This window comes from Manduca sexta, chromosome 13, assembly GCF_014839805.1.
Source record: "Manduca sexta isolate Smith_Timp_Sample1 chromosome 13, JHU_Msex_v1.0, whole genome shotgun sequence".
Taxonomy (NCBI): domain Eukaryota; kingdom Metazoa; phylum Arthropoda; class Insecta; order Lepidoptera; family Sphingidae; genus Manduca; species Manduca sexta.
The window spans coordinates 2,543,782-2,569,399 of record NC_051127.1 but is presented as its reverse complement, the minus strand read 5'-3'; the positions used below and the strand labels follow the sequence as shown (position 1 = coordinate 2,569,399).

Genomic DNA, 25,618 nt, shown 5'->3' with positions numbered 1-25,618 from the left:
GTTACATTGAAAATGACAGATATTTTGGTAATGATTTCATATGTTTGCGCGAATGTTAGACATTGAAATAAAACTATTTTCGGATGTTATGGCGTTTTTTATATTATGATTTTTTACCGACGTTTCGGAAACTTTACAGCCTGGTCAGGGGGGACCTTTGTTCAGTAATAAGCATATGATACGTCCTTTCTAGATAATCTAAGAGAATTACAGATGTTTATAGATGCAATGTGCATAAAAAGCAAGTTTCTTGAGGCGAGTCTCGCCCGTCATCGCGGGCAAGAATTGCCTGAATTACGTTCAGACGGGGCAACTTCATACCCTTTAATTCAAATAGGCAGTAAAATTGCTCCGTCCAAGTCCACCACCACTAATTCCAGTAATAAATAAAACAAAATTTCACCAAACGGCGTTTATTTACAAAAATTACATACAAACATTCATAATTCTTAACGCGCGGGATGCTGTCGCCTCCCGCGCTGCACACCACGTCCACTACCTACGCCTCTACGTATCCTTATTTGTCCAAACTTCACATTTTACGTTATCACTACTGCATGAACTTAATCACTGGTATTATATCACTCGAGATAATTAAATAAGTCGATACTAGATTCAATAAATAGATGTTAGAGAGCTGTGTAGAGTGTAGAGAAGGATTGGTAAATAGAGAGCTTTGGTCTGTTGGGGTATCTAATATTTCTCTATTTTAGGTATAACCAATGAATATTTAGGTCTTTTGTTAAAGAATGAAAGTCTAAAACATCCATTATAAATGACATGAAAACTAATTTTAAATAAAGGCAGGACAAGCAAAATTGATTGCAAAAGTGCAACTGGATATAACATATTATTATTGTTTTTTTAGTTTGCCCCTACTACCTACGCTCATACTATAAAAAATGGTTAAACGCTAAAATGGCTTTCCCACTTCTTGAATAATGATCTTTACTATTACATAATTTCGGGTTAAGTAACGCTTAAGTTAACACTTTTTTAATTGTGTACAGTATTAAGATAAAACAATGGTGCGTTAATGTGGTGTTTAAAATTACGTAAGCGTACCATTATTCAAGTCGAAAGAACCAAATTTTCACACATGACATACGTCCAGTTGATGTGAAACGGCTGTTTTTGTTTACAAGCGCATTTCTCAAAACCATAGCCATCCCTCATAGACTTCATCTGACAGTTGTGACCCAACCAATGAACAATCCCTCACAGACCTCAACTAAGAATTGTGAGTCGAGTTGTGTTTGCTATGCCGTTAAAAATGATAGTACCGTTGGTAGCCAGGGTTAATGATCGAATGAAGTAATTGGTTGAATCTCAGAGTTAGAATACAACGCACAACAAATGCATTGACTATAATGCCTATCTAAAAAACCTTCCTAGGAGAATTTCTGTCGTGGCTGTCAAAGGAACAGGTAATCAGCGAGGTATTTAGGAAATATAGTGCACAAGTATATGCGCAATACACAAGTGCACTATCCGTTCCTTCACTCTTATAGTTCTTTGAGACGGTAATTTGACATGACCGGAGAGAGATCAGGTGCAAGTCCAAAGGCTTTACGTGTTTTCCGAGGCACGGGGATATCACACTGCAAATTCCGAGTCAAAAAACCCGGACAGAATTTACTTCTGCCAATGTTGAAACTACAGCATTTGCGGCGAGTTGTATAGAAATTATTGCTGCTAACATTTAGTTCTTACGCAAAAACTGCAAAAACTTGCTAGTGTGAAAAGTATGTGGCAGCTAAGACTTCTCAAATATAATACCAGTGATTACATAAAACTTAACCAATAACACAGCCAAATTATGTTCTCATTTCAAACTCATCCAATCCGAATTATTAAATGAAAAACAAAAATAGCAAAACATTTTCATGTTGATAACACATATTATCTAACAATTATTATATTTAACACACAAACGAACACAGTGGTTGAGTTTATCCATTTAAAAAATAATTGCGTGCTTTACATATAAAAATATATTTTAGACGAACGTCCGTTATTGCTATGGTTTGATAAAATAAACACACTTAAACATTAACTAGCATAACCTAACATTAAAATTGTTTTAAAGCAAATATAATTGAAATCATTGCGAAGTGTGAAAAGCTTTTAGCATAAATTAATATAAAAAGTAACTTACATTGTCTATGTATTAACTAATTTAATATTTATCGTACACGATCTGCTACAACATCTAATTGGTCGATTGCAAGATTTTTGAACTGTTTTTAAGATTTCCCTTAATTTGAGATAAAAAATAAAACATTTAGAGAGCTGATTGATATACGCAAAGCGTTTGATCCAAGTGTTTGATGAAATTGGAACAAAGAATTCTATTTGACAATATATTATTTAATATCAATTGAATATTCTTCTCAATACTATGTGGCTGAGCGGATAACAAGCCAGCTTCGAAAAAAGAGGCAATTAATTTACCAAATTGACAAATGTTTCAGATCTGGTGGGATCAAAACACACATGGACTGGGTGGACTCAACGCCAAGAGCATTCTCTCCCAATTAACCTTAGGGTGGTACAGAAGTAAATAAGGTGGTACATTTTTGGCGTTCCGTACTATATCTGCATAATTTTGTAGATATATCAAATAAACTCAACTATTTCTTTTACTCGTGAGCCCAAACTCCCTCAGCTTTCTTTAATCTGCATTCCTTTCCTATTTAAATATGGAGATCATTTATTACCAAATCACTCGCTATGCAAAAATATAGAACCTTTTTCAATTAATTTAAAAGATTTTTTTCTTACTGGCCATAAAATTAAAAAGATACGTTTTTCATACTGGCCAGTTCCAAATTCAAAATCTTGCAATACGACCCACATTCGCAGGGCTGGGGACATAATCGCGATTACCTTGCCTAGGGTAACACGCAACACAGGTATCAGTTATAATAACGTTAGGCAGTCTTTGGGTAGGTCGGAAGATTTATAGCGACTATAATTTTATAATTGTACTAATATACCACACCTAACACGCCGACGCTATGCCAAACCATTGGTTTAGATTGGGTGAGAGACCTTTTAAAAACGACTTGGGTTAAATAACAGTCCTGTATTACATACTGTCCCACTGCAGCACGGGCCTCTACTACTACCTACTGGGATTAGGCCTTAGTCCACCACGCTGGCCTAGTGCGGATTGGTAGACTTCACACACCTTCGAAATTCCTATAGAGAACTTCACAGGTGTGTAGGTTTTCTGACAATATTCCTTCACCGTTAAAGCAAGCGATAATTCACTAAGAATATAATTCCGCACTCGACGCGAGGGCGAAGCGCACATCCAACATTTTCAACGATACCAGCCGCACCTGCATCGTCGTCGCCTCGCACCACCTCGCCATCCATCACCTCCTTTCTATCCAGCCAGTCAACACTTCGCACAGCCAGTCAGCACTCTCCAGCTATTAAGGTTACCACATGCATGCTGCCAATGCAAGCTTGGTACATTCGACACTCCTGCACGGAGGGGCCGCGGCCGGTCAGGCGCAACATCTGCCTGACTGGAAATCTTCCCCTTCCATAGAGGAACGCAATCATCTGTTCCTCTACAGCGGCGTCAACCTTTACGCCGCCACACACACATTGTTTTAGAAAAGTCAGCGGTGGGTTCCCTTGGGTTTCGAATCCCTGGATATTCGTCTCGGTAGTCCGTTCCACAGCCCAACAAGGCTATCGCGGCTACCACCTTGACTTGGGTTGTATAGCTACGAGGTACACACCCTAAAGACATATTATTAACGTCATATGTATTTAAATTACATTTTATTTCAATAAGCTAGCGTAAAACTTGCTGGAGCTAGGCAATATTGAAATCAATTTCGTAAGGTATATGAGTCAAGAACTGTTGCCGGGCTAGGTATTAGTCATTTTTAAAAGGTCGCGTACAGGAATCACGAAAGGTAAGGCTTTGATTCTACCGACCACATTCACTACATACTAACATCAAGTTACGTCTAATATGAATCCACGAATACAATATTTAATTGATGTCATGAAGGGACAAGCAAACTTATCCTAAACCAAAACTCCAAACTTGCCCATTTGTGCGATTTCATGACACATTAGGAAAGACGTAAGCGAAAACGTTACCCTGGTTCTGTCGCGTAAAATATTCGAAAACTTGTCTTAAAATGGTCATTGCCTCTAAACGTAACGGGTTAACAATTGAATAATGTTCGAAAGGTACATTTTTGATACACAAAACCTAAAATGCACTGTTCTTTTTATTTTATCAATGCAAAGTAATACCACTGCGTATTGTAGTAAGGTCTGAACTCCAGATACAGTCTCGATCGGCTAGAGATGATTCTAGTATTACCCTACGAACGGGCATTACAAGGTTTAATACAAGGAATAAAAAAATACTATCGTAAAGAGATTTACACCCCTTCAGTGAAATTAATAAGTTTGATTTACACTAATTAGGGCCTGTTCCTCAACGTTCAATAATTTTACCTCCAATTAACATCTAAGACACAGCTTGACTTTTGTATTTAGTTTAGATATACTATATTCGAGTTTCTCAATGTTCAAGTAAATGTGATTCACCAATTAACGTCTAACATAGAGTTGGACTCTTGTATTTAGTCGGGTTATAGTATACTCGACTATTAGCGTTTATATAGATATTGTGATATAGTTGTTTATTAAAAAGCCGTAATGGTTCTATAATTTGATTACAAAGTGCAAATGAATAGGGGAGAATTTGTTTTGTTTTTACGGCATCAAATAACTTGTCATAGTACGATCGCTTTACGTTCATGTCGGGGTACGAATTTGTGTTACATTTTGTCATTTCAGATCCTTTTATCAAGTGAGCTCACAGTAAATATCGCTCTAATTATAATTAGAGGATAATTAAGACAGTATTAAGCTACTGGCATGCGACCCGTCGATGGCAGTAGCTGGCTTCGCTGTTAGTCTAGCAACTCGCACAGTGTAACCGAAATATATATATTGAAGAATTGCGATACGAAATAAGTCTTCACACGTTAGTAGATTGTGTATTTTAGATTTTGTATATCATTTTTCAAAATATATAAAACAAAATAGTGTAAAAAAATTACGAGCAATTAATAAACGCGGTTACGGAACAAGTACGGTGCTAATGTATCTATATTATTGAACACCTAAACCGTATCAATAGGCCGTAGAATAAAATCTAGACATTTTCATGGCTATACACATCATCTAGGACATGCAGACACGACTAGAGCATGCAACTATACGGATAATAGTTATTGGAAATGTTCAAAAATAATCATTAATATCGGAACACAACGATCAGTGACAGAACATTTCCGAACGGAAGAACCGACGAGAACTATTAGTTTTATTCACGTTTTCATAAGATCTTCAGATATTGGCACGTATATAATCTCAAAACAGATTTGAAAGTTTATTTTTGGCACATAGTAAACTGTAAATTTTGGTATACGCGTAGTAATAATATAAATGTAAAAGTACAAAATTAATTGTATCACCATTATATTTGGTATAAAATTTGTTATTCCAGAAATGTTTCGTATATGGACTAGAGAAATTCTTCACGTTTTCACAAAGGAATATGAGCAAACGTTATTCAAATTCGCAGAGCAATTATTTGAATGTGCCTTTAGATACGAAAACCCTCGTCTCAAATGCCTTAACGGCACAACCCATTTCGGGTATCGGAGTTAAACTCCAAAAGAATCCAAATTGCGAAATCATATTGTGCCTCTCGAACTAAAGATTACATCATAAAGTCTCCGCAGTCAACTCCGAAATCCCAGTCATCGGACGTGGTGGCAGTGTCATCGTATTCAGCGAGGGCTTGTTCGTAGGCGGAGGCCTCGTATGCTGTCACTCCGTCGAGCATGGAGCAGGCTTGGGAGACGTTGGTGTGGTGCATGATCGGCATAGCGTGGAGGGCGAAGTCCTCGCCGTCTTGAGACCAGGTAAGACCTAGAAATTTTAAGAGCATTGATTAGGTTTTGTTAAAAGACGTGATGAAGTTTAGTTTTCAAAACTTTAAAGACAGAAGAAAGGGTGGTGAAAAAAACAATGTCTGGAGAAACGTTTATTATATTTCTCATTTTTATGGTAAAAATAATGAAACATACATTTTATAAGTAACAATCGAATCAACCGACTCTACTTTGTAATAAATATATTGCATCTGAATCATGGCGATATACCCTGTTCTCATTTCTCAATAACTCAAACCTATTTTAACATAAACTCAAACTCACCACAATTTCAATGGAAATACTGAATATTGGTTTTGATATTTTCATCAAATGACCGCGTAATGCAGCAATTATAGTCTCCCCAATATACTGATATCATGTATAAGCCACAAATTAAATGTGTTTGTAACCACAGAACGGTGCTTTGGTACTTTAATGAATTACTTGTTTATTGACATTAATATTTTGAATCAATAGTAATAATATCAAACCTGTACTATATAGTGTCGTGCTGGGCACGGGCCTCTTCTACTACTGAGAGGGGTTAAAACTCCAAGCTGGCCTAATGTAGATTAGTAGATTTTGCACACCCTCAAAATTCTTATAGAGAATTTCTCGGGTATGCAGGTTTCCTCACGATGTTTTCCTTCACCCGTAAAGCAAGCGATAATTCACAAAGAATACACACATAATTTTTATAAAAGTTAGAGATGTGTGCTCTTGCGTTTTGAACCTGCGGACATCAGTCTCGGCAATCCGTTCTACACCCAATTAGGCTATCGCCGCTTTAATGTCGGTTCTTGGGAGAAATTATCGATTTTTAATGATAGGAAAATCAACACATAGGTGTTATAGAAAGGGTTGGACGTGTAGCGTCTCAATGAATTGTATTCCTTATCATTAAGGATTCTTTTAAGATGTTATTTGGAAAATCCCGACGTAATAGTGGTATACCACATATACCGTTGTTGGAAACCGTTGTACCTACTATTGCATACATTCAACTAAGTTAATTTAATTAATGTCTTTTTCATAGTCTGAAATAAACGTAATATTGGTATTTCTTCTAAATAAGCCATTCAGAACTGGCTCATATTGAACCAGCCTCATATAAAGTGGTCCAGGTGGACCCCCAGGGGTCTACGGGAGACTCGACGTGGGTCTACGTTGGTGTGATCAGAAACTGGGGATTCACAATTCGTAAGCATGGGTCCACGAAAATTTATCTGGTTTTCATAGTAAAGAACTAAAATGTAGGCTTGACTTCACCTATCAATGAAGGCAGATAATATTTTAAGAAGCCCAGCGATTGTTATGTCATGTAAAAACTTGCATATTCTGGGGAAGAATAAAGTAGAAATTTAGCTGCAGGGGGTCCGACGGAACCAGAAACTTTGAAAGTGGTCTATGAGAAAAAAAAGTTTGCGAATTACTGCTTTAAATATTAGCTCCAAAATGGTAATCAAATATCCTAACCCAAAAATACTGTTCAACTTACGTCCACTCCACACTCCGTTCGGCAACGTCACCCACCCCCATCCCTGGCCCCAGGCCAGTTGATGGTCGAGCTGGCCAGCCAGCGGCACCTGCCTTTTGATAACAGCCACCAGCCCACGGCCATCCAACGCACCAACAGCATTACGACTGCTCCTGTTGTAGATCTCCGAGGAGGTGGCTGTGGATGCAGGGCAGCTAGTTTTTAGAAATGTTCTATGTAGTCTGTAAGTTCTTGTGTAGCGTAGGTTCATAGTCGTCGATTTCAACGTCAAATATGACTTTTTAGATTTAAAATAACTGAGTTACTTGGGGTTAAAATGTGTGCTCGTGGTGGGAAAAGGCTCGTCTTTCCCATTATAGTATATAAGCTTGATGTATTGGTGGCATCGAGTTGACGGATTTGATCAGTCATAAAAAAAGTTGTACTGTTATATTTTATTCTGTTGTGCTAGCAAAAATACAATTTAAGTTAGTGTACTGCCTACAGTAAACTAACTTAAATTGCGTGATTTTTTGTTTGTATGCGTTATTGCTATTGCTATGAATCAGGCGTAAAATTTGTTATCGTTTTTAATTTATTTAATAAGGCCTTCATGTTGGATTAAGGAGAATGGTAATATTACGCAATTAAAATGTTTGCTGTTAATTTTAATTTGTGTAATCAGTCCTACATTGTTATACACATTAGGAAAAATGATAATAGTTTCAAAGTTAAAAAAAAGGTTTGAGATATTTGAAAAATTGAATTTATTTTGATGCCTACTAAACCTATCCTTACTGATAATACTATTTATTATGAGTAAAATAAATTGGTTTAAACACTGTAACTCAATATTACACAGATAATTGTCTGATAATGACCATTTTATCATTAAAATCACCAATCAATAAAGAAGTGTTGTAAAATAATTTTCTAGATTCAAAATAAAATACAATACATGAAAACTCCATTTAAGGCCGCATAAAATTAGATTACGAAGGCTTTACTAAAATTAACTTACGCGCCTATTACAAATTAAATAGCAAAAGCACCTAACCGCACACTTCACTCCATCAGGCGTCTTACCCGACTTGTACATTATAAGTTATAACAAGTGCTATTAAGCTTATTAACTTAATGGCTCGTAGTTTTGACGGGAGTAAAGACAAGACGTGGACGCCATGATAGATTGTCTATGCGTGTTTGTTGGATGTTAAGTGATGACTCATTTGGTATATAGGTTAAACTAACCGGCGAAGGCAATGTATACCACAATAATTACTGGATATAGAGCATGTACCTTCATTACAAACGTGCGACAAAAAGTCTGGGAAGCTTCGAGACATATATTGTTCTTTTATTATAATTAGTGACTATTTTACAGCCATCATTCTGTAAAAGAATTTACAAATATTATATATTGCACAACTAATGATGTCATTACAATAAGCATTTACTTAAATCAGTATTTCAACTCTCCAAAAGCTTATAGCATTACAATACTCCAAATACCAGTTAGTCTCACTATTGGTGGCACATAGTAAACTCTTCATTTAATACGATACAAATTAACTGTCACTGATCGATCCACCGTTTTCCAATCGACAAAAAGTCGCTAGTCTGCATCAACAGTAATAACGCCCAGGATCCAGAAGACGTGATTAAATATCTACGTATAATCTCATTTTACGATTCTATTTTATAGTCGGATAATAATTGTGACGAAATGAATCGAGATCGTAAACCTATTTTATTTAGGAGCATTGTACCTTTCCAGGAATCTTGAATTTCATTGACATAAATGCTTTGAGAATTCTTCAAAACATTTAGATGGAGATTATTTTATTTACTGGCTTAGGATACGCTTACAATCTGTCTATATCTTGTACGTAATAATATAAAAAAATCATTTAGTTATAGGAATGATGATAAAAAAAAATGTAAAAATTTCAGATTCCTTAACATTCAAATTAAACTATTTTGCGGATTTTAACGCAGTTTTAATATTTTAGTTTTCTCCCGACGTTTCGAAGACTTTGCAGACTTCGTGGTCACGGGGGGACTGAGGTGTTGATCATCCGCAAAGTCAAAGTTACAATATCTACCTACATTTTACAATTATAAACCTTTTTAAATTTTAGCTGTTGGTGGTCCGACCTATGCAAAATGCGCTCACAGTGTCTTCAAGTCTGGCAGCCGGTCTTTTGGGTTCCGATTTCATTAAATGTAGAAATATTCTTAACATTGTCAGAAAACAAGCCTTACCACCCGCAGATTTAAAGTTAAAATACCTACATGTGAAACAGAAAAACTTCCCTCGCAATCCCCGAGGGTCCGGTCGTCAACTTGTAATGCGCGACCCGTGTCATCGCTTAACAATGCCTTAAACGAAAATGGTCCTTCGAACCGAACTCGTCGTGAATAAAGTCACTGTTTTATTACAGGGATTTTAGTTAAAAGCAGGATGATTTTGCAAAATGAATACATTGAAGGTTTTCTTCACTCGTAAAGTAAATAATTTTAGAATGTTTTTTTTATTCTCGACGCGAATGGTTATGAAGTTAACGCTTACAAACTAATTCCGCTGGCATCCAAACATATTGGTCCACATAAATGTGCTGCGAATAAAAAGGCCGGCATAATTATATTGACTGGCAGGGGTAATGATCTCTCGACAGTCAACGTTCTATCTGAAACGTACTTCACTTACAATCAGGTGCAGTGAGGTAATTTTTGCTTTTAATACATTTAGTATAGATGATTGTAAAAACAAACAGATAATTCAATTGAGTTTCTAAATATGCAATTAAAGTTTAATAGGGCGTGCTCTCACAGCTTGGCAACCATAAGTTCCATTCAAATTAGTTTTGGACAAGGCAACTGTGAATGTGGTCAGCTCTGTTACCCAGTGTTCATTATCTGGATTTGGTGTGATTAAAATGGAGTCCGTATTTAGTTTAAGATTGAAATTAAGGTAATTATATAAATGCCTATGAACCGGCAAAGGGTATAAAAGGGTTTGTTACTAAAATAAATTATATGATGAACAAGATGCTTGCTTGACAATAAGTAATATGATTGCTCTTCCCTCGAAGTAATTCTTGTGCGTTAGGTCTCTACACCGAATGCGCGCCCATGCATGGGGGACATTTGTCGCGGCCGTACGCACACAGTTAAGTGTGTATACCTCATGGTTGCCAATTCACATTGAGGCCTACAAGTGCTCGACAATATTTCTTGGGCTTCTCCCCTTTTCCAATCCTAACAGGCTTTCTTCTTCTTCCCCCACACTTTCTTCCAGAGCCCTACAGTTGTTAAGCTAGGGGATTTCAGTATGCCGTTCGCAGGTATTCCCTGTTGTTGAGTGCAGGGTTCGATATAAAAAAAAAACATGATTGCTCTGTGTCCCGTTTCATTCAACATTGCTAATATTATTCAGAACATAATGTAAAGGTACAAAGCACTATATATTAAGGTACATCTTAAGGTTAAGTGTTATAGTATCTACATTGCTTATTATATAATTCTCACCCTAAAACAAGTCCTTGCGCACTGCAGCGTGGAGGCGGACATCCTTCCTTCCTAACTGAATCTGAACTAGTATCAGCCAGGTACGCAAGATACATTAATGTCCACAAGTGTGTGCGCAATACACAGGTGCACTATGTGTTCCTTTGGCCCAACCTGGGATCTGAACTCAGAACCTCAGCAATTACAGCTACGCAACCGAGACAGGCAAGCGGCGGAAATATACAATAAGGTAGTACCTATCCTGACATTTTCTCGTTATAAAATAATGTAGAAATTCAAACAGAAACCTCTATTGTCTTTCGAAGCTACACTACCCGGAATAACAAGGCATTAAGCGAGTTAACGTTTACCCACGTGCGAAGGGTCCGCACCCCGCTGGGCGTCACGTTTATATTTAATTTGCCAAGTCCCGAATGCTCAGCGAGATTAACTTGTAATTGTATAACATATCATTTACATAAAAGCATTACTGAGCCTTTGAGATAATACATGCGTGTAATGAAGTCGGCGTCTATTTAAATTATAAAATTAATAGGTGTTGCTCGTGACTATGTCTACGTAAAAAGCCTTTGTTGTTACAAAACTCCTTAAAACAATGTACGATGCCAACGTCATCGATCTAAAAAATTCATTTTTTTTAAAAAGCAAATTACAGAGTTAAAAAAGTATGTGCTAATTGAGGACATGATCTTCTCGTGTGCCGAATCTTATCCAAATCCGTGTAGTTGTTTCTATATTTATTTCTAACAAACGTCCAAACATTATCACAAATTTTCGCATTGATAATATTATTTGTCCTGTCTGAATATCAGTATACCAGTCAACATATATTAAAGTCCTTTCCAACTGTGAAGTGTAAGAAATTGAGAACTTTTATTCATACTGGTTGGTCGTCCTGTGGTTTAAAGTGGCCATCGAAATAATATTTGTAAAACATATTATACATCAATTTTATTTTTCTGCACTCTTTTGTACGTACTAATTATACCAAATTTCAATCCTCCGTGCGTGCATGTGCTATAATACACAAAAAAAAATTCTTCCCGTAATATAGGTTACAGTTTGCAGAAAAAGGAATCATACGAAAAGTAACAGGAACATTACGTTAGAAATCTGTGAAAAAATGGTACTATTTCATAGACAAAGTGAGTATACCAAGGCTCTACCGTACAGAAAGGCTTGATTTTTTGTATTATCATGCCGGTCAGCTAGTCCTAACCAAATATATGAGTGACGAATAACAGTTTCATGATCATTATTAGCCACAGCATGACTACTAAATATGAATCTATTTCAAAACAATGACAATTTAAATTTGTATTTCTACTAACACTATTTTTGTCTTCTAAATCCAGTTTAATTTCTCATCCTTGAAGATCTCATAGTTTTATAGCAAGGTAACAAAATTCATTTCCTCGTAATTGCCGTTTGATTAAGATCCGTCGGCGACAGATCTAGCGGGATATTAAAATATCACTCTTACCTGAAGGAAATTAGAATTAAATTTCCAATACCCAGTCTTTTGTTGATTAATCGTCCTTTGAGTTTTTTCTAATAGCTTCATCCTTTTCGAATAGATATGAGAAATCATATGTATTGAAAATTTGAGATAACAGCGTATCTATGGGGGCACTATTTCATTTTGGTCTAGTTTTTCAATGGTAAGTTAAATGTGATTTAAAATATAATCGTTTAAAGTCTCTCGGCGCGTCTGTTTATCTGCCTACGATAAATTTAAATTTAGACCTTGGGAAGGAATAGGGTGTATTTTTATCCCGGGCAATATATAGCGGGACTTTTATCCCGGAAAATCTTTCCGTAGGCGAAGCCGCAAGCAAAAGCGGTTACAATATACGCAAGTTGAAATGGGGAAATATATTCTGTGGATACTTAATAACTTTCTTTTTTTTTTTTTTTTAATGGAAGATACATCATCTCCTCGTGCGCTAGCTTCTTTTTTACGGGATTATACAGGGACAAATATAAACATTTTTTGATTCCTTCCTAACTGAATTTCGGCCACGGCGGCCAATCTCATCGTAGATCAGCCACGCAGGAGATATTGTAGTGCACAGTCTGTGTGCAATATACAGGTGCACTCTCTGTTCCTTCACTCTCATAGTTCGGTGAGACGGCAACCCGACATGACCGGAGAAAGTTCAGGCGCAAGACTTTAAGCGCTTAACATAAACATTAATGTAACAATAGCTACTATATACTGTGTTATATCACATACTGGTTTTCTAAATCTTACAAAACAAAACTACACTCAATCTAAAACCGACCTTGTACGCGACGTAATAGACTGAAATTCCCTTGCGGAGCGTTATTATTATAATCCTCATAATAGTCCCTCGTTCCAGAGACCCTTTTCCAGGCTATGATCAAAATAATGGCACTGCTATTGCTCGGGCGTGTTAGTCACGTGGTTTCTATGAGGGAAGAACACGTGCCTCGAAGATAAACGAATACACGTGTTGGTAAGGGTCAAGTTATACTGGCGCAGTCCATCGTCTCGCGGATTCGTGAGATTTTTTATCATAGAAATTTGTGCGTTACTTTGTGAACATAAAGGTGAATTTACTGTTAAGTTTAGATTGACGTTACATGTTAGTTGACTAGAGCGATAGGTCCTTCCTGCGAGATTGTGACAACAATGTATTATTATATACGGAATGGGATCTAGATAGCTTGTCGACTGACGAGAGATTACCTCTCGCCAGTTGACATAATTATGCCAGCCTGCTTAAAAATGTATATACACATGCTAATCCCGGTATGCGGCATACTTACACTTTTGGGAAACTACCCTATATCAATAAAAAATACTCTTCAATAAAATTGAGGAACTGAGATTCCGCCTTATATACTTACCGTGCATGACCACTAAAATATTTGTCCAAGTTAATTTGTATAGGTGTTTCTAATGTACACTATTGTTATATTTGCCTGTATTATATGATTTATGTAATTACGTTTCTATATTATTAGCTTTTGCTCGCGGCTTCGCCCGCGTGATAGAGTTTTCCGGGATAAAAGTCCACTGTATGATAAAAGTCTTGCTACATATTTTCCCGGTACTGATAGGTTCAAACTAATTTTATCCCCATGGGGGTTGAATTTATCAAAATCCTATTTAAGCGAACGTCTTCATCAGAGTAGCTCCAATCTTTAAGTTCAATCAGTCGAAAATCTAAGAAGATTTATACATACTTTCATCCCCTATTTTATCCCTTTGGGGTAGAACTAATCAAAATCCTTTATTAGCGGTTGCCTACGTCATAACATCTGCCAGCATGCCAAATTTCAGCTCGATCCGTCCAGTGGATTGGGCTGTTCGTTGATAGATCACTATATCAGTCAGTCAGTCATCTTTGAGTTATATATATTTAGATGTCACCGTTTTTGAACTTTGGACCGAGTATGGTATAAGTCCCCACCGTGACCATGAACTGCAAAGTCTTCGAAATCCGGGAGAAAATTATAATATAAATAACCGCAATAACATCCGTGAATAGTTTTATTTCAATGTAATAAATAGGTTTATGGAGGTCTCGGACCCATTCGACCCCTAAAACTCGTACCCTAGAATAAAAGTTATAGATTCGTCACCTATTCAAGTGCCCATTGGTCCCCTGATAGGAGACCAGTTAATATTAATTTATTTATAAGGTACCCATTCGTTCCCCGTCGTCGTTATCAAAATCACACGGAGAAACATGATAAGCGAGTACAAGCATGCACGATTGTGTAGAAGGCATAACTCTAACCAACGGTTGCACAAAATCTTATCTTTCCATGGGACTTAATGCTGCCTCGTAAGACCAGTGACCCCCAAAATAACCGCCCAATAGTCCCTGAGACTTGGTTTGGTAATTGTTTCTTGAGAAAATAAAAAACGTAGAAGATTTGTGGTTCAGTGACGTGCGTTTACTTGTAGTATATGTAGAGTATACGAAATAGTTTTAACTAAAACATAGTCGTGTACTCCTTACATTACAGTAGTAATACTGCCTACAGTCTTAAGGATATGTTGATTTATATTATACACTTATCTAAGCAAATATCGACTACTATTGTGTAGACATCTGTGTTTATTCGAATATAATATTTAGTCGATTAATCGTTTTGAATTTGTTCAGTGCGGTAATATATTATCAAACTATTTACACTTTTGTAACGCAGCTTATTGCGTGTGCTGTACGCCTGCTTGAGGACTTAGGTTCGATTATCGGGTTGAATAAAGCGATTAGTTTCGTTACAATTATGCCGGCCTGTTGGAACCGGAAATACCCAGGCTGATCCCGGAACGCGACACACTAACGTGTGCCACTACGTCGGGTTTTAACACCTTGTGTACGGCGGTCGTTATTCGGGCGGATATAAAATATATCCTACCACCAGCAGTCTCACCTGGCGAATAACATACAATGCAGAAATCGAACCTAAAACCTAAAGGTTTCTTAACCAAATCAACACAAATTCTATTCATAGTTTGTTCACAAAATCAATTCAAGACTGGCAAGTAATTGAAAGTTGGTAAAACGGTGGACATTTTTACCACGAAATTCGTCAATATTCGATGCAACCGAATAGAAACATCACCGATATTTGCAGTTCCAGTTCGATAACGAATAAACGTTATGTTTACTTTTCATATGGCGTGGATTTTTCACTTGAACTATATTTCAATTTTTGTTCATAGAATAGTGTGGTTTACCTTCGATTGAAACTTGGTAACGAAATTAGAAGCTGTATTGGTATTTGTTAGTGCAAAGTGATTGCAATCAGTTAAATGATTTTTAATTTCCATTCTTCCGACGTTTCGAAGACTTTGCAGCCTTCATGGTCAGGGGGGGACTGAGGTGTTGTTCATTCGCAAAATCAGAGTTACAATATGTACCAATTTTTTTCAAATATAAAACTTTTTAAAAAATTTTAGCTCTTGGTGGTCCGATCTACGCAGAATGAGCTCACAGTGTCTTGAAGTCTAGCAGCCGGTCTGATAAGGTGATATTGTTAATATGTGTAGATATAGTAGGTCACTTACATGATGTTAAGCCTGTCATTATATAGTAGTGGCGAAAGGTTCAAGTAATCCGTTTCCTTTCGGCTGTCCTTTCATAATCTATGTAAAATCTTATCATTAGTATGATTTGCATACCGCAATTTATTACTTTGAATGAGGAGGCGATGCCGTTCACCTGATTTTATTTATTTATAGGATTTTTAAGCGATTGATGGTAAGCGATACGACCACCCATAAACACTAGAAACACCATCCAACAATTTGAATTAAGTATCGTTTGGTATTCTACTGCGCTCGCCATCCTGAGACGTGAGATGTTAAGACTTATTATATCCAGAATTTACACTGGATTTGTAGCCGTACATTGTTGTCTTTCAAACCGGAATACAACCATGACTACACACTGCTGCTTGGCGGCAAAATTTAACATTGCGGTGGTATCTACCCAGGCAGACATATGAGAGTCCTACCACCACCGGTTCTCTTTCGAAAAATTTTACCCATTGTTTTTTTTCCCTTTACTGCAACAGATGTGACGTATATAGTCTGTATATCGACTGAAGAGAGATGATTATCCCTTGTCGATCGACACATATCAAGCTGTTCGAAACCATCTATAAATATTACATTTATTTATTAGGCAGACCTGCCTTACTGGTATTTTTCCTTCATTACGTCTGATATAACATATACCGTCTGTATATTAACAAGAGGTATGATTAGCCCTCGTCGGCTGACATTTGCTCCACGTCGTTCAGAACTGTCTAGACAAATACTTACGTCGCACTCGGACTGTGGGCCTTTTGAAAGCGGTTCGGAGGTACGGCATGGCCATCACCAGCTCGATGTGGGGCGGTGGAGGAAGCTGCGAACATATAATATTAATTTAGATGAGTAATTTTACAAAATTGATAAAATATATTAAAAATAAATAATAACAAGTGAAAGAGGTATTTAATAAAATAATATTTGTGTTTATTTTTGTCCCACTAAAAAAAAATGCACTATACATTCGTGGACTGAAAAAAACACTCTATATTTTTATAAATTTGTTAATTCCACAAAAAATTTCGTATCCGTAAAACTAAAATATTTTTGAGCTAATCTGGGATTCCCTCGAACAATATAGTAAAAATACAAGTTATAAATCACAAATCAAATTAATGCGCAACAGAATCTAATGCTAAGGTTAGACTAGCAAGTTGTTGCAGCAATATTTTGCGCAATAATTTTGCATTTAAACTAGCGACAGTATTTCAATTATTCTATACATATGCGACTCGCAGCAAGTCCTGCAAACTTAAAATTTTGCAGTAGGTACCTTGTTATGATTGTTTACACGGTAAAATTGCTATAGTCGACTTCTGCAAGTTTTCACGCTAATCTAAACCTCGCTTTATGCTTATAATTTCAACTTAGAAATTCCTAGAATCGGTTTATGCAATATTACACAATTCCCACGAAGCTATTGATTATAAATTAATGCATTATACGGTCCGCTTGTCTTATCATTACGGGTATTATCGTTCATACAGCAGCTCAGGGCTTAACGCTGTAGACTTAAGTCTATTTGAGGCTTATAGTTTAGTGGAGCTTGAATATGAATATGGATTGTATACTGATGCAACTAATTAAATGCTGTAGTGGGTAATGTATGTACTTAAGCTCATTACAGCGAGGTGCGGGATTCGATTCCCGGTTACTTGGCGCTATCAAAAAATATACGAGATTTGCCGTGAACTATACTTTGTGACACGATGGCTGTTAAATCCTTCACATAGGACAAACATAAGTTAGAGGCTTTCCCGTCCTCACACCCACCACTACAACTCCTGTAAGCCAGGATCAGCAGTGGCACGCATTTTCTGACACTGAGCGGTGATGCTCGGCGAGTCTCAAGGAACACTAGCAACGAAATAACTTAAATATAAAGATAGGAAGGAGCTGGTAAGAAAAAGGTAGGTGAAAATATATTACTAATAAAGATATGTTAGGAGAAATTGAATGCATTAAATACCTCTGCTTGCCACTAAATCATGTATTATGAAACAAACTAAACAATGTTTGGACTAATATGCTCACTAGATTATCAATCTAAGCCTTAATTAACCATAAGCTCGATTTAAAATAAGATAACGAAACGATTTATTTCTAAAAAGAAGAATTAAGGCTTACCGTTTTTGAAATTGCCGCCATCCATTCTCTTGAGAAGCGAGAAAAAGAAATCATTTAATTAATACGCATTTATTACGTTTACGTACATTGAAATGAAAATAATTATGGGGACCATTGCAAAGTCTTCGAAATGTTGGCAGAAAATTATATCATAAAAACACCGCGATACAATCCCAAAAATATTTTCATTTTAATATCAAATGTTTCACAATAAATAATACAAAAACTATCTATAGCTACATATATTTTAAATTGATTATTGTGGATGTTATTTATTAATATATTTAATAATCAATGTTATGTCCTTTTTGTTATTAAATATAACTCTTTCATATTTAATTACAAAGCGGGAAAGTGTTTCATATTGATACTCAAAGGTTTTGACGTAATTTTACCAAGTTATATTGTTTAATTAACACATTAACGCATTTGATATTTATAAATGAAGCTCACAATAAAATGCAGTCATTTAAATTATTATTTTTCATAAATCCGCGCCGTTAAGGTCAAAAGGGCTCACCGAGTGTTTATAAACCAACGGACCCTTGGGCACGAAAAACCCACCTCTGGGAGGGCCTTGTTTTTCACACCCCTTACAAAGAGCGAAGAAACTTGTGAAATGGAAGTCAAGTGTTTAATGAAAATTGATTCAGGGGCCTTATTCTCTATCCCGCACGTTATTTTAACAGTGCGTAACAGGCGCGTAACACAACGCATCATGTTTAGGACTATAGAAATGTGGCTTACAGAATACCATTCCACGCACATTTCTCGAAGATAACATGACACGGCCGCGTTACGCGGCTACACTATCATACAGAATTAGGGCCCTGGAGTCATTACCGAATGTTAAATGTCGGTTGTTTTAAATATATTTGATTTCCTTGGAGTACAAGGCACAACTGCAATGTCTAATGCCGCCAAGAGAATGTGCATGGACTATTGTGTTCCAATTATAAATACACTGTAACAACTGATTTCTTCCTAACTGAATTTTGCCCACAGCGGCCAATCTCAACGGAGATCAGCCATGTACGCAGGATATATTATAGTGCATAAGTGTGTGCGCAATACACAGGTTGCACTCTCTGTTCCTGCACTTGCATAGCTCGGTGAGACGGCAATCCAACAAGAGCGGAGAGAGATCAGGCGCAGGACCAACAGCTTGATATACTTTCCGAGGCACGGTGGTATCACACCACTAAATTCCTGGCTCTGAGCTGCGACTGAGTAATTTTCAAGATGGCTAAACCCAGTCACAATTATTTGGCCGGAACCCAGGATCTCAGCGCGGTAGTAGTACTTGTACCATGTACAATTAAAATGAGGCCACTGAGGTATTGTAGATACTTCGCATAAGCAGCTCCCTTCCATGAAACCCATTGTTGTAACAGTATTTCCCACACCAAAAACCACGTAAAGATAAAAAAGATAACTAATAAGATGCAAAAACACATAACGGGTTTAAGCCGGGTTACGTTCTAATAAATTCCCGTGACGAAGCTAAAACGCCATCTGGAATGAGTTGCTGCTTTTACATTACGATGTTTGAAGCATTACGTTGCGTCTTGTCAACGCTCCATTGCGTTATTAGGTGGTTGTGGATTGAAAGTCTTGCGTTTTATTCCAGAACAAAATCGTAGTGTGACTGGTTGCTTTTATATCTTGTAGATAATGTAATGGCACTGGAGGTCTTTTTTAACAAGCTTATATCTAATCTATATATATAAAAATGAATCCCTATTTCCCTTGGTCACGTCATCACGCGTGAACGGCTGGACCGATTTCACTATTTTTTGGTGTGTTTGTTATTGTCAGGAGAAGGATCTTATGAAAGAAAAAATTAAGGAAGTTGAGCGGAACGTTAGAAAATTTAAGAAAAGTTAATTTCAGCGATTGACAGAATGCGCGTTGCAAATTCATAGTTAGGACAGGACAACGTCTGTTCCGCCCTGTGGAATGGGGGCGTTTGGAGAATACCACCACGGTAAACCCCTGCCTGTCGTAAGAGGCGACTTATAGGGGCCACGAAGGGGGTCGTCGGCGGGCAGCAGGGGGCTGTCCGCCCTAGTGCATTTTTGTGCATTTCTTGCACATTTTTCGGTTGACCCCCGGGATGGACGGCAGTGTGGCGTTGACCTCATGCTGCCGTTGACGCTGAGAGCGTCCTTCGGTGCGAGGGATTGATGAACAATGTGCGAGCGCATAAAAGTGGTACAATTTGCAATATAAAAATAAGATAAGACATTAAATAAATGACAAATGAAAAAAAATCTAATCAAAGAAATTTCGGCTCACCATTCTTGGTACTAGAGTCTAAAATGTACTGGCATGCCTTATTACGGCGAGTCATTGTCTCAGCAATGATATAAGTAACGGAACGTGAAACCATGCGTCAATTTGTATAAAGTCTGGTGAAGATCATCAACTTCGTTCCATAGTGTCATACGGATCGGGTCTCACCTCGTTCCCTCGCCCAATTATTATAAATAATGAGATAAGATCGAGTAGCAGGATCGACGAGGCTCAATACTCCTGTGGCCAGATTTATGACTCGCGATTGTAACTTTATCCAAATGATTACTATTTTATCTGAAAAAAATTACAGTAAAAAATACAAATGAATTGAGAACCTGTTCCTGTTTGAAGACACTAGCTGACTCGATAGACGATGTCCTGTCAACTATGAATTTGCAGCGCGCAATCTGTTAATCGCTGAAATTAAATTTTATTTAATTTTCTAACGTTCCGCTCAACTTTCTTAATTTTTTCTTTCATATGATCCTTCACCTGACAATAACAAACACAACAACAAAAAAATTGCGAAATCGGTCCAGCCGTTCACGCGTGATGGCGTGACCAAGGGAAATAAGGATTCATTTTTATATATATACATTAGGCGTTATTTTTATTACGGCGACTTTTCAGGTGAGTAGACTTGTATTATATACTTGCCCACTGCTGAGCACGGGCCTCCTCTACTACTGAGAGGGAATAGGCCTTAGTCCACCACGCTGGCCTAGTGCGGATTGGTAGACTTCGCACACCTTCGAAATTCTTAACTGCTCAGATGTGCAGGTTTCCTCACGATGTTTTCCTTCACCGTTAAAGCGAACGATAAATTCACAAATTTTATTGCGATATTTAAAATTCGTGTAAACATAAGTAATCAATATCGTAGAGTATCTTAAATCCATGTTGTAAACAGTGTTGTTGTGTTTCACAGGTATTATAACGTGGTGGTTACTGCAAGTTATATAATAGCACCATCAAATGAGACACTGTTCAATATTAGATTATAATTCTATATTATATATCATGTTGTAGTATTTAATTTCTTATTTATTGCTTTGAATGATTAGACGACATTGCCTTTCGCCTGTTAGTTAGCGATACGACAGCCCATATACAGTAGGAACACCATCCAACACCTCGAATTACAAATTATCGTTTTGTATTCCACTACGCGTGCCATCCTAAGACATTAGATGTAATTCTTATTATGTCCAGTAGTTACACTGGCTTTGTAGCCGAACATTGTTATTTATACTGGAACATAACAGTGACTACAAACTGCTGCTTGGTGGCAGAAATAGACATTGTGGTGGTACCTACCCAGACTCGCACATATGAGAGACTTACCACCAGTCATTTATTATGAGTTGCATTTATAATACATAGTATTTCATTTAATTTAATTCAATCAGCGAATCGTAAATCACATAACCCATTTGATTCAGCAAATACAACTATTTACACAGTCAGTTTATTTTAAACTTTGACGTCAGATTATAAATCCCGGTGGCAGCTGATTTGAAACATACGTAATTAAATCAATGGAATATTTAAAGTAAATTTACTCAATAGTAATGTTTGAACAAATTGTCAAATCAATTGTTATGTTTGAGGGTATATATTCTGAACAATTGGAGGATACGTACCACACTTTATCGAAGATCGGCAAGATGAAATCGTCAGGATTTCTGCTTGCTTTGGTAAGATATTCAGTTTATAACAGCAACGGTTAGATAATTAAAATTATTTTAAGTGGACAGAACAAATTGAATAGTGGTTCTGACTTTTCGAAGTTACTGATCCCTCATTATAATGGGATAAGAAAACATGCTGAGGAAACCTTTACCTTTGACGTTATCATAATTTTGGAGTTATGTGAATATTTTCAACCTTCCGTGTGGTGGATAAAAAGCTCTCTTTCAAAGACTCGTGGCCAACTGTGTGATTCGTATTAAGAACTGGCTCATTGATAAATTATTTTGTGTGAACTTTAAACATTCTTTTATTGAAAATTCACGTAAAAATAATAAATATTGCATTGCAGGCTACGATAACTGCCGTGACATCAGCACAAAGTAAGTATTTATTTGAGAACATTAGATATTTATATTAAAAATTCGATCTTAAGTTCAAGGGAGGTCAAGGCAGAGGTTATGAGGAAGTAATTTATCATTTATAAGACACCAATAATTATAACCTTTGATTTATTATAATTAGACAGTCAGCCTAAAAAGAAGCTATACAAATTCCAAATTTCAATTCGCATTAAAATATTGTGGCCGCATCAACAATCGTTTCAACATTTGAATGCCAGAAGGGCCATCATGTAAGCAACAAATATACCCAAAATGAGTAATACAAATATTTGAACTCACCAGATTTTTCTGCGTATTTTGATTAAGGTTTTGTACTTTTAGGATAATTTTCGAATCATTAGTCTATATTTTTAAAAAGTAAATATTTAAATTGTTATGACATTCTTATCAATACCTAAACTTTAAATTGCTCTACTCAAATATTATTAATTGTCGCTTAGATATGATTACGTTTGTTGCTGACTCTGCCTATATAATATAGTAATAAAACATACGGGCAGCATGACCTCATATGCCCTGTGTACTATTGAATTTCCCCACTCCATTTCTCCAAATTTATCTTATATATCTATACCTACCTCTGTATTTTAACTTAATTGATTCGCTACGACCTTGACTGTATATTATGCAAAACACTGTATGATTTTTTATAGATTCTGTCTATAACACAACCTAACATTGCTAATAAAAAAATTGCCTTATATCAATTTTTTAGATCAAAACTATGCTCAAGCCAATGCTGCAGCGTGGTTAGCGAATGCGGCAGCAAACGGAGCCCAAGTGATACATGTTCACCACAAGTCCGGGGCAGGTCGTCCAGCCCAGTCTAAGCCAGCCCAAGACAGACCTGTTCAAGCAGCCGGCACAAGAGCTGAAGCAGTAGCTCATTCGCGATACCCAGAAAGCCACCCCAATACTGGACAGGCTAATGCACCAGCACAAGCTATAGCCCACGCTCTAGCCAAACCTCACCATCAAGGTCATCATGGCGCTCCACAACCCTCAACGCCAGCGTCAAGTGCGCATCAAACACCTGTTGCAGTCACTTCTGCCCCAGCCACCACAGTTGCCAAAACGCCTCCACAACCTCCAAATGATAAAGATTTGCAAAAGTTACCGCAGCCATCACCACTACCCGACGTCAGTGCTCTGGGGATACCCAGTCTATTACCTGATTTACCACAAGATATAGCGAAAGTAATCCAAGCTGCGTTAACTGACAATCCATTGGCTAAAGTTGCGTCAGGCCTAATCACCGCTTTCATTACTGATCAGTCTACAACTGTTCCAGCAATCATTGCCGGAGTTCATAAAGGTCTCACAAATGCAGCTACCGTGATCTCCCCTGATAATGTATCCAAAGCAGTCGCTGTTCTAGCTGACAAATCCCACGATGTCATAAAAGCCTTTGTTGCAAAACTCGGAGACCTTATAGTCAGTCATGTTGATAAGATTGGAGAATTGATTAAAAAACTTAGTGAAATAGGCAAATTTTCACATGCAATTGCGATCGGATTGTCAGTCTTGGCTACTCTGTCCTTGATATTCCAGAATGAGGTACTACCAAAAATTCCTGCTGACTTGAGTCACTTGCCAATACCTTTGGAAGATTTGCCACACCTATTGGAAAAGGGTCCGATACATCTTGAAAAACTACCGTTTTTGTTAGACAAGCTTGAACCCTTAAAAAAGTTGCTGGAAAATTTTGGACATGGACCGGCTTCGGCTCCTGGCGCTGACAGTGAAGCAAAAGCTTCAAGTGTACCAGGTCAGGGCGCGCAAGATGCTGCTAAGGCTGATGCAGCGGCTAAGGCACCAGCCTTAACCACCGGGTCAAGTCCACCCGCACCTGCAGCCGGCGCTGCTCCACCACCTACAGCAGCGACGGAACCAGAATATTTGGATGAGTACTATGAAGAGGAAGAAGAAGGTGCTGCAGGTGCTTTTGCTACTGCTGAAAGTGCCGCAGCGAGTACTGCAAATGCTAGCGGTGCTGTAGCAACTGCTATAGCTGGGTAAAGGACATTGACTCATCAACCCATATATATAGATTATAATATAACTTAGTTTTACATTTTTTACTCACATTGCGGTAAGTTTGATAAACGAATGATTGAAGTTATAAGTTAAGTTAATATTTGGAGTTACTACCTTTTAAGGAATATATATTATGCGCTATCAATTATTTGCAATAATAAAGTTTAGTAACACTTATTTGTTTCATTGAAGTATCGGGGTAAACACCATTTAGATGTTCATATCCATATTATTGATTTTTTGATACCCATAACCAATTAATATAAAGTCATAAAAATGCTTACTAGGTACAAAAATGTGTCAATAATCATTAAGAATGTTAATTAAACCAAATAAAAATATATTTTTTCCCCAAACAGACATATCCGTAAAAAACATCGAGTAAACACAGAAATTCTGTAATAATGTACGATAAGCGCAAAGTAATAAATAATGCGGATACAAAGTGTTGTACGCGACCAAACACATAAACAGCGCAAACAAGAAAACCTATGGAATTGTTTGGAACTAGACAACCCGAGTTAGGCCGCGGCCACACTCAGCAAACAGTTTGCGGATATTTGTCTTGAATTAGCGCTTGGTGGAACAAAGCTTGCTACGTGCACGATACGCAGTTTTGAATTCGTCGACTCATTCATTGATTACACTAATTTTAGATTGTTTTTGTTGGCTGTAATTAATGTTTTGAATACGCTAGCGTTTGTTTTAACTCATTGTCTAACTTAAGTAAGATACCACGTTCGCTAATAAATAAATGAATATAAAAATATAGAGTCAAATTTTAAATGTAACGTTAGCAATACAAAGGATAAGTAGTTATTTAATTATTGTTTTGGTATCTGATTTTAAGTTTTAAGAGTCCATATCACCTCTTTAATTTTAGATTTGCAGCGTGCGATTAGTAAAATGTTAAACGCAACTGTTCGTAGTTTGCCTTGTGGACGCGTCTTAGCTCATATATTCTTCTAAGCTTAGTAAAGATATTGCCGTA

At 37.0% G+C, this 25,618-nt stretch overlaps 2 protein-coding genes across 2 annotated transcripts in view; one reads left to right on the top strand and one right to left on the bottom strand.

Moving 5' to 3' along the window:
• Window positions 1–4,488: 4,488 nt before the first annotated feature.
• Window positions 4,489–25,618, bottom strand: part of LOC115450506 — a 79,127-nt gene continuing 57,997 nt past the window's right edge. Inside the window, exons 6-9 of the mRNA XM_030178537.2 lie at window positions 18,200–18,227; window positions 16,805–16,889; window positions 7,486–7,662; window positions 4,489–5,982 (exon numbers count right to left, since the gene is read on the bottom strand). Of these exons, the coding sequence (XP_030034397.2) occupies window positions 5,771–5,982; window positions 7,486–7,662; window positions 16,805–16,889; window positions 18,200–18,227 (502 nt within the window). The 3' untranslated portion in view covers window positions 4,489–5,770. The remainder of the gene's footprint in view (window positions 5,983–7,485; window positions 7,663–16,804; window positions 16,890–18,199; window positions 18,228–25,618) is intronic.
• LOC119189175 lies at window positions 22,147–24,800 on the top strand. The gene is made up of 3 exons (XM_037438204.1): window positions 22,147–22,194; window positions 22,539–22,569; window positions 23,306–24,800. The coding sequence occupies exons 1-3, from the start codon at window positions 22,165–22,167 to the stop codon at window positions 24,607–24,609; spliced, it is 1,365 nt and encodes a 454-aa protein (XP_037294101.1). The 5' UTR covers window positions 22,147–22,164; the 3' UTR covers window positions 24,610–24,800.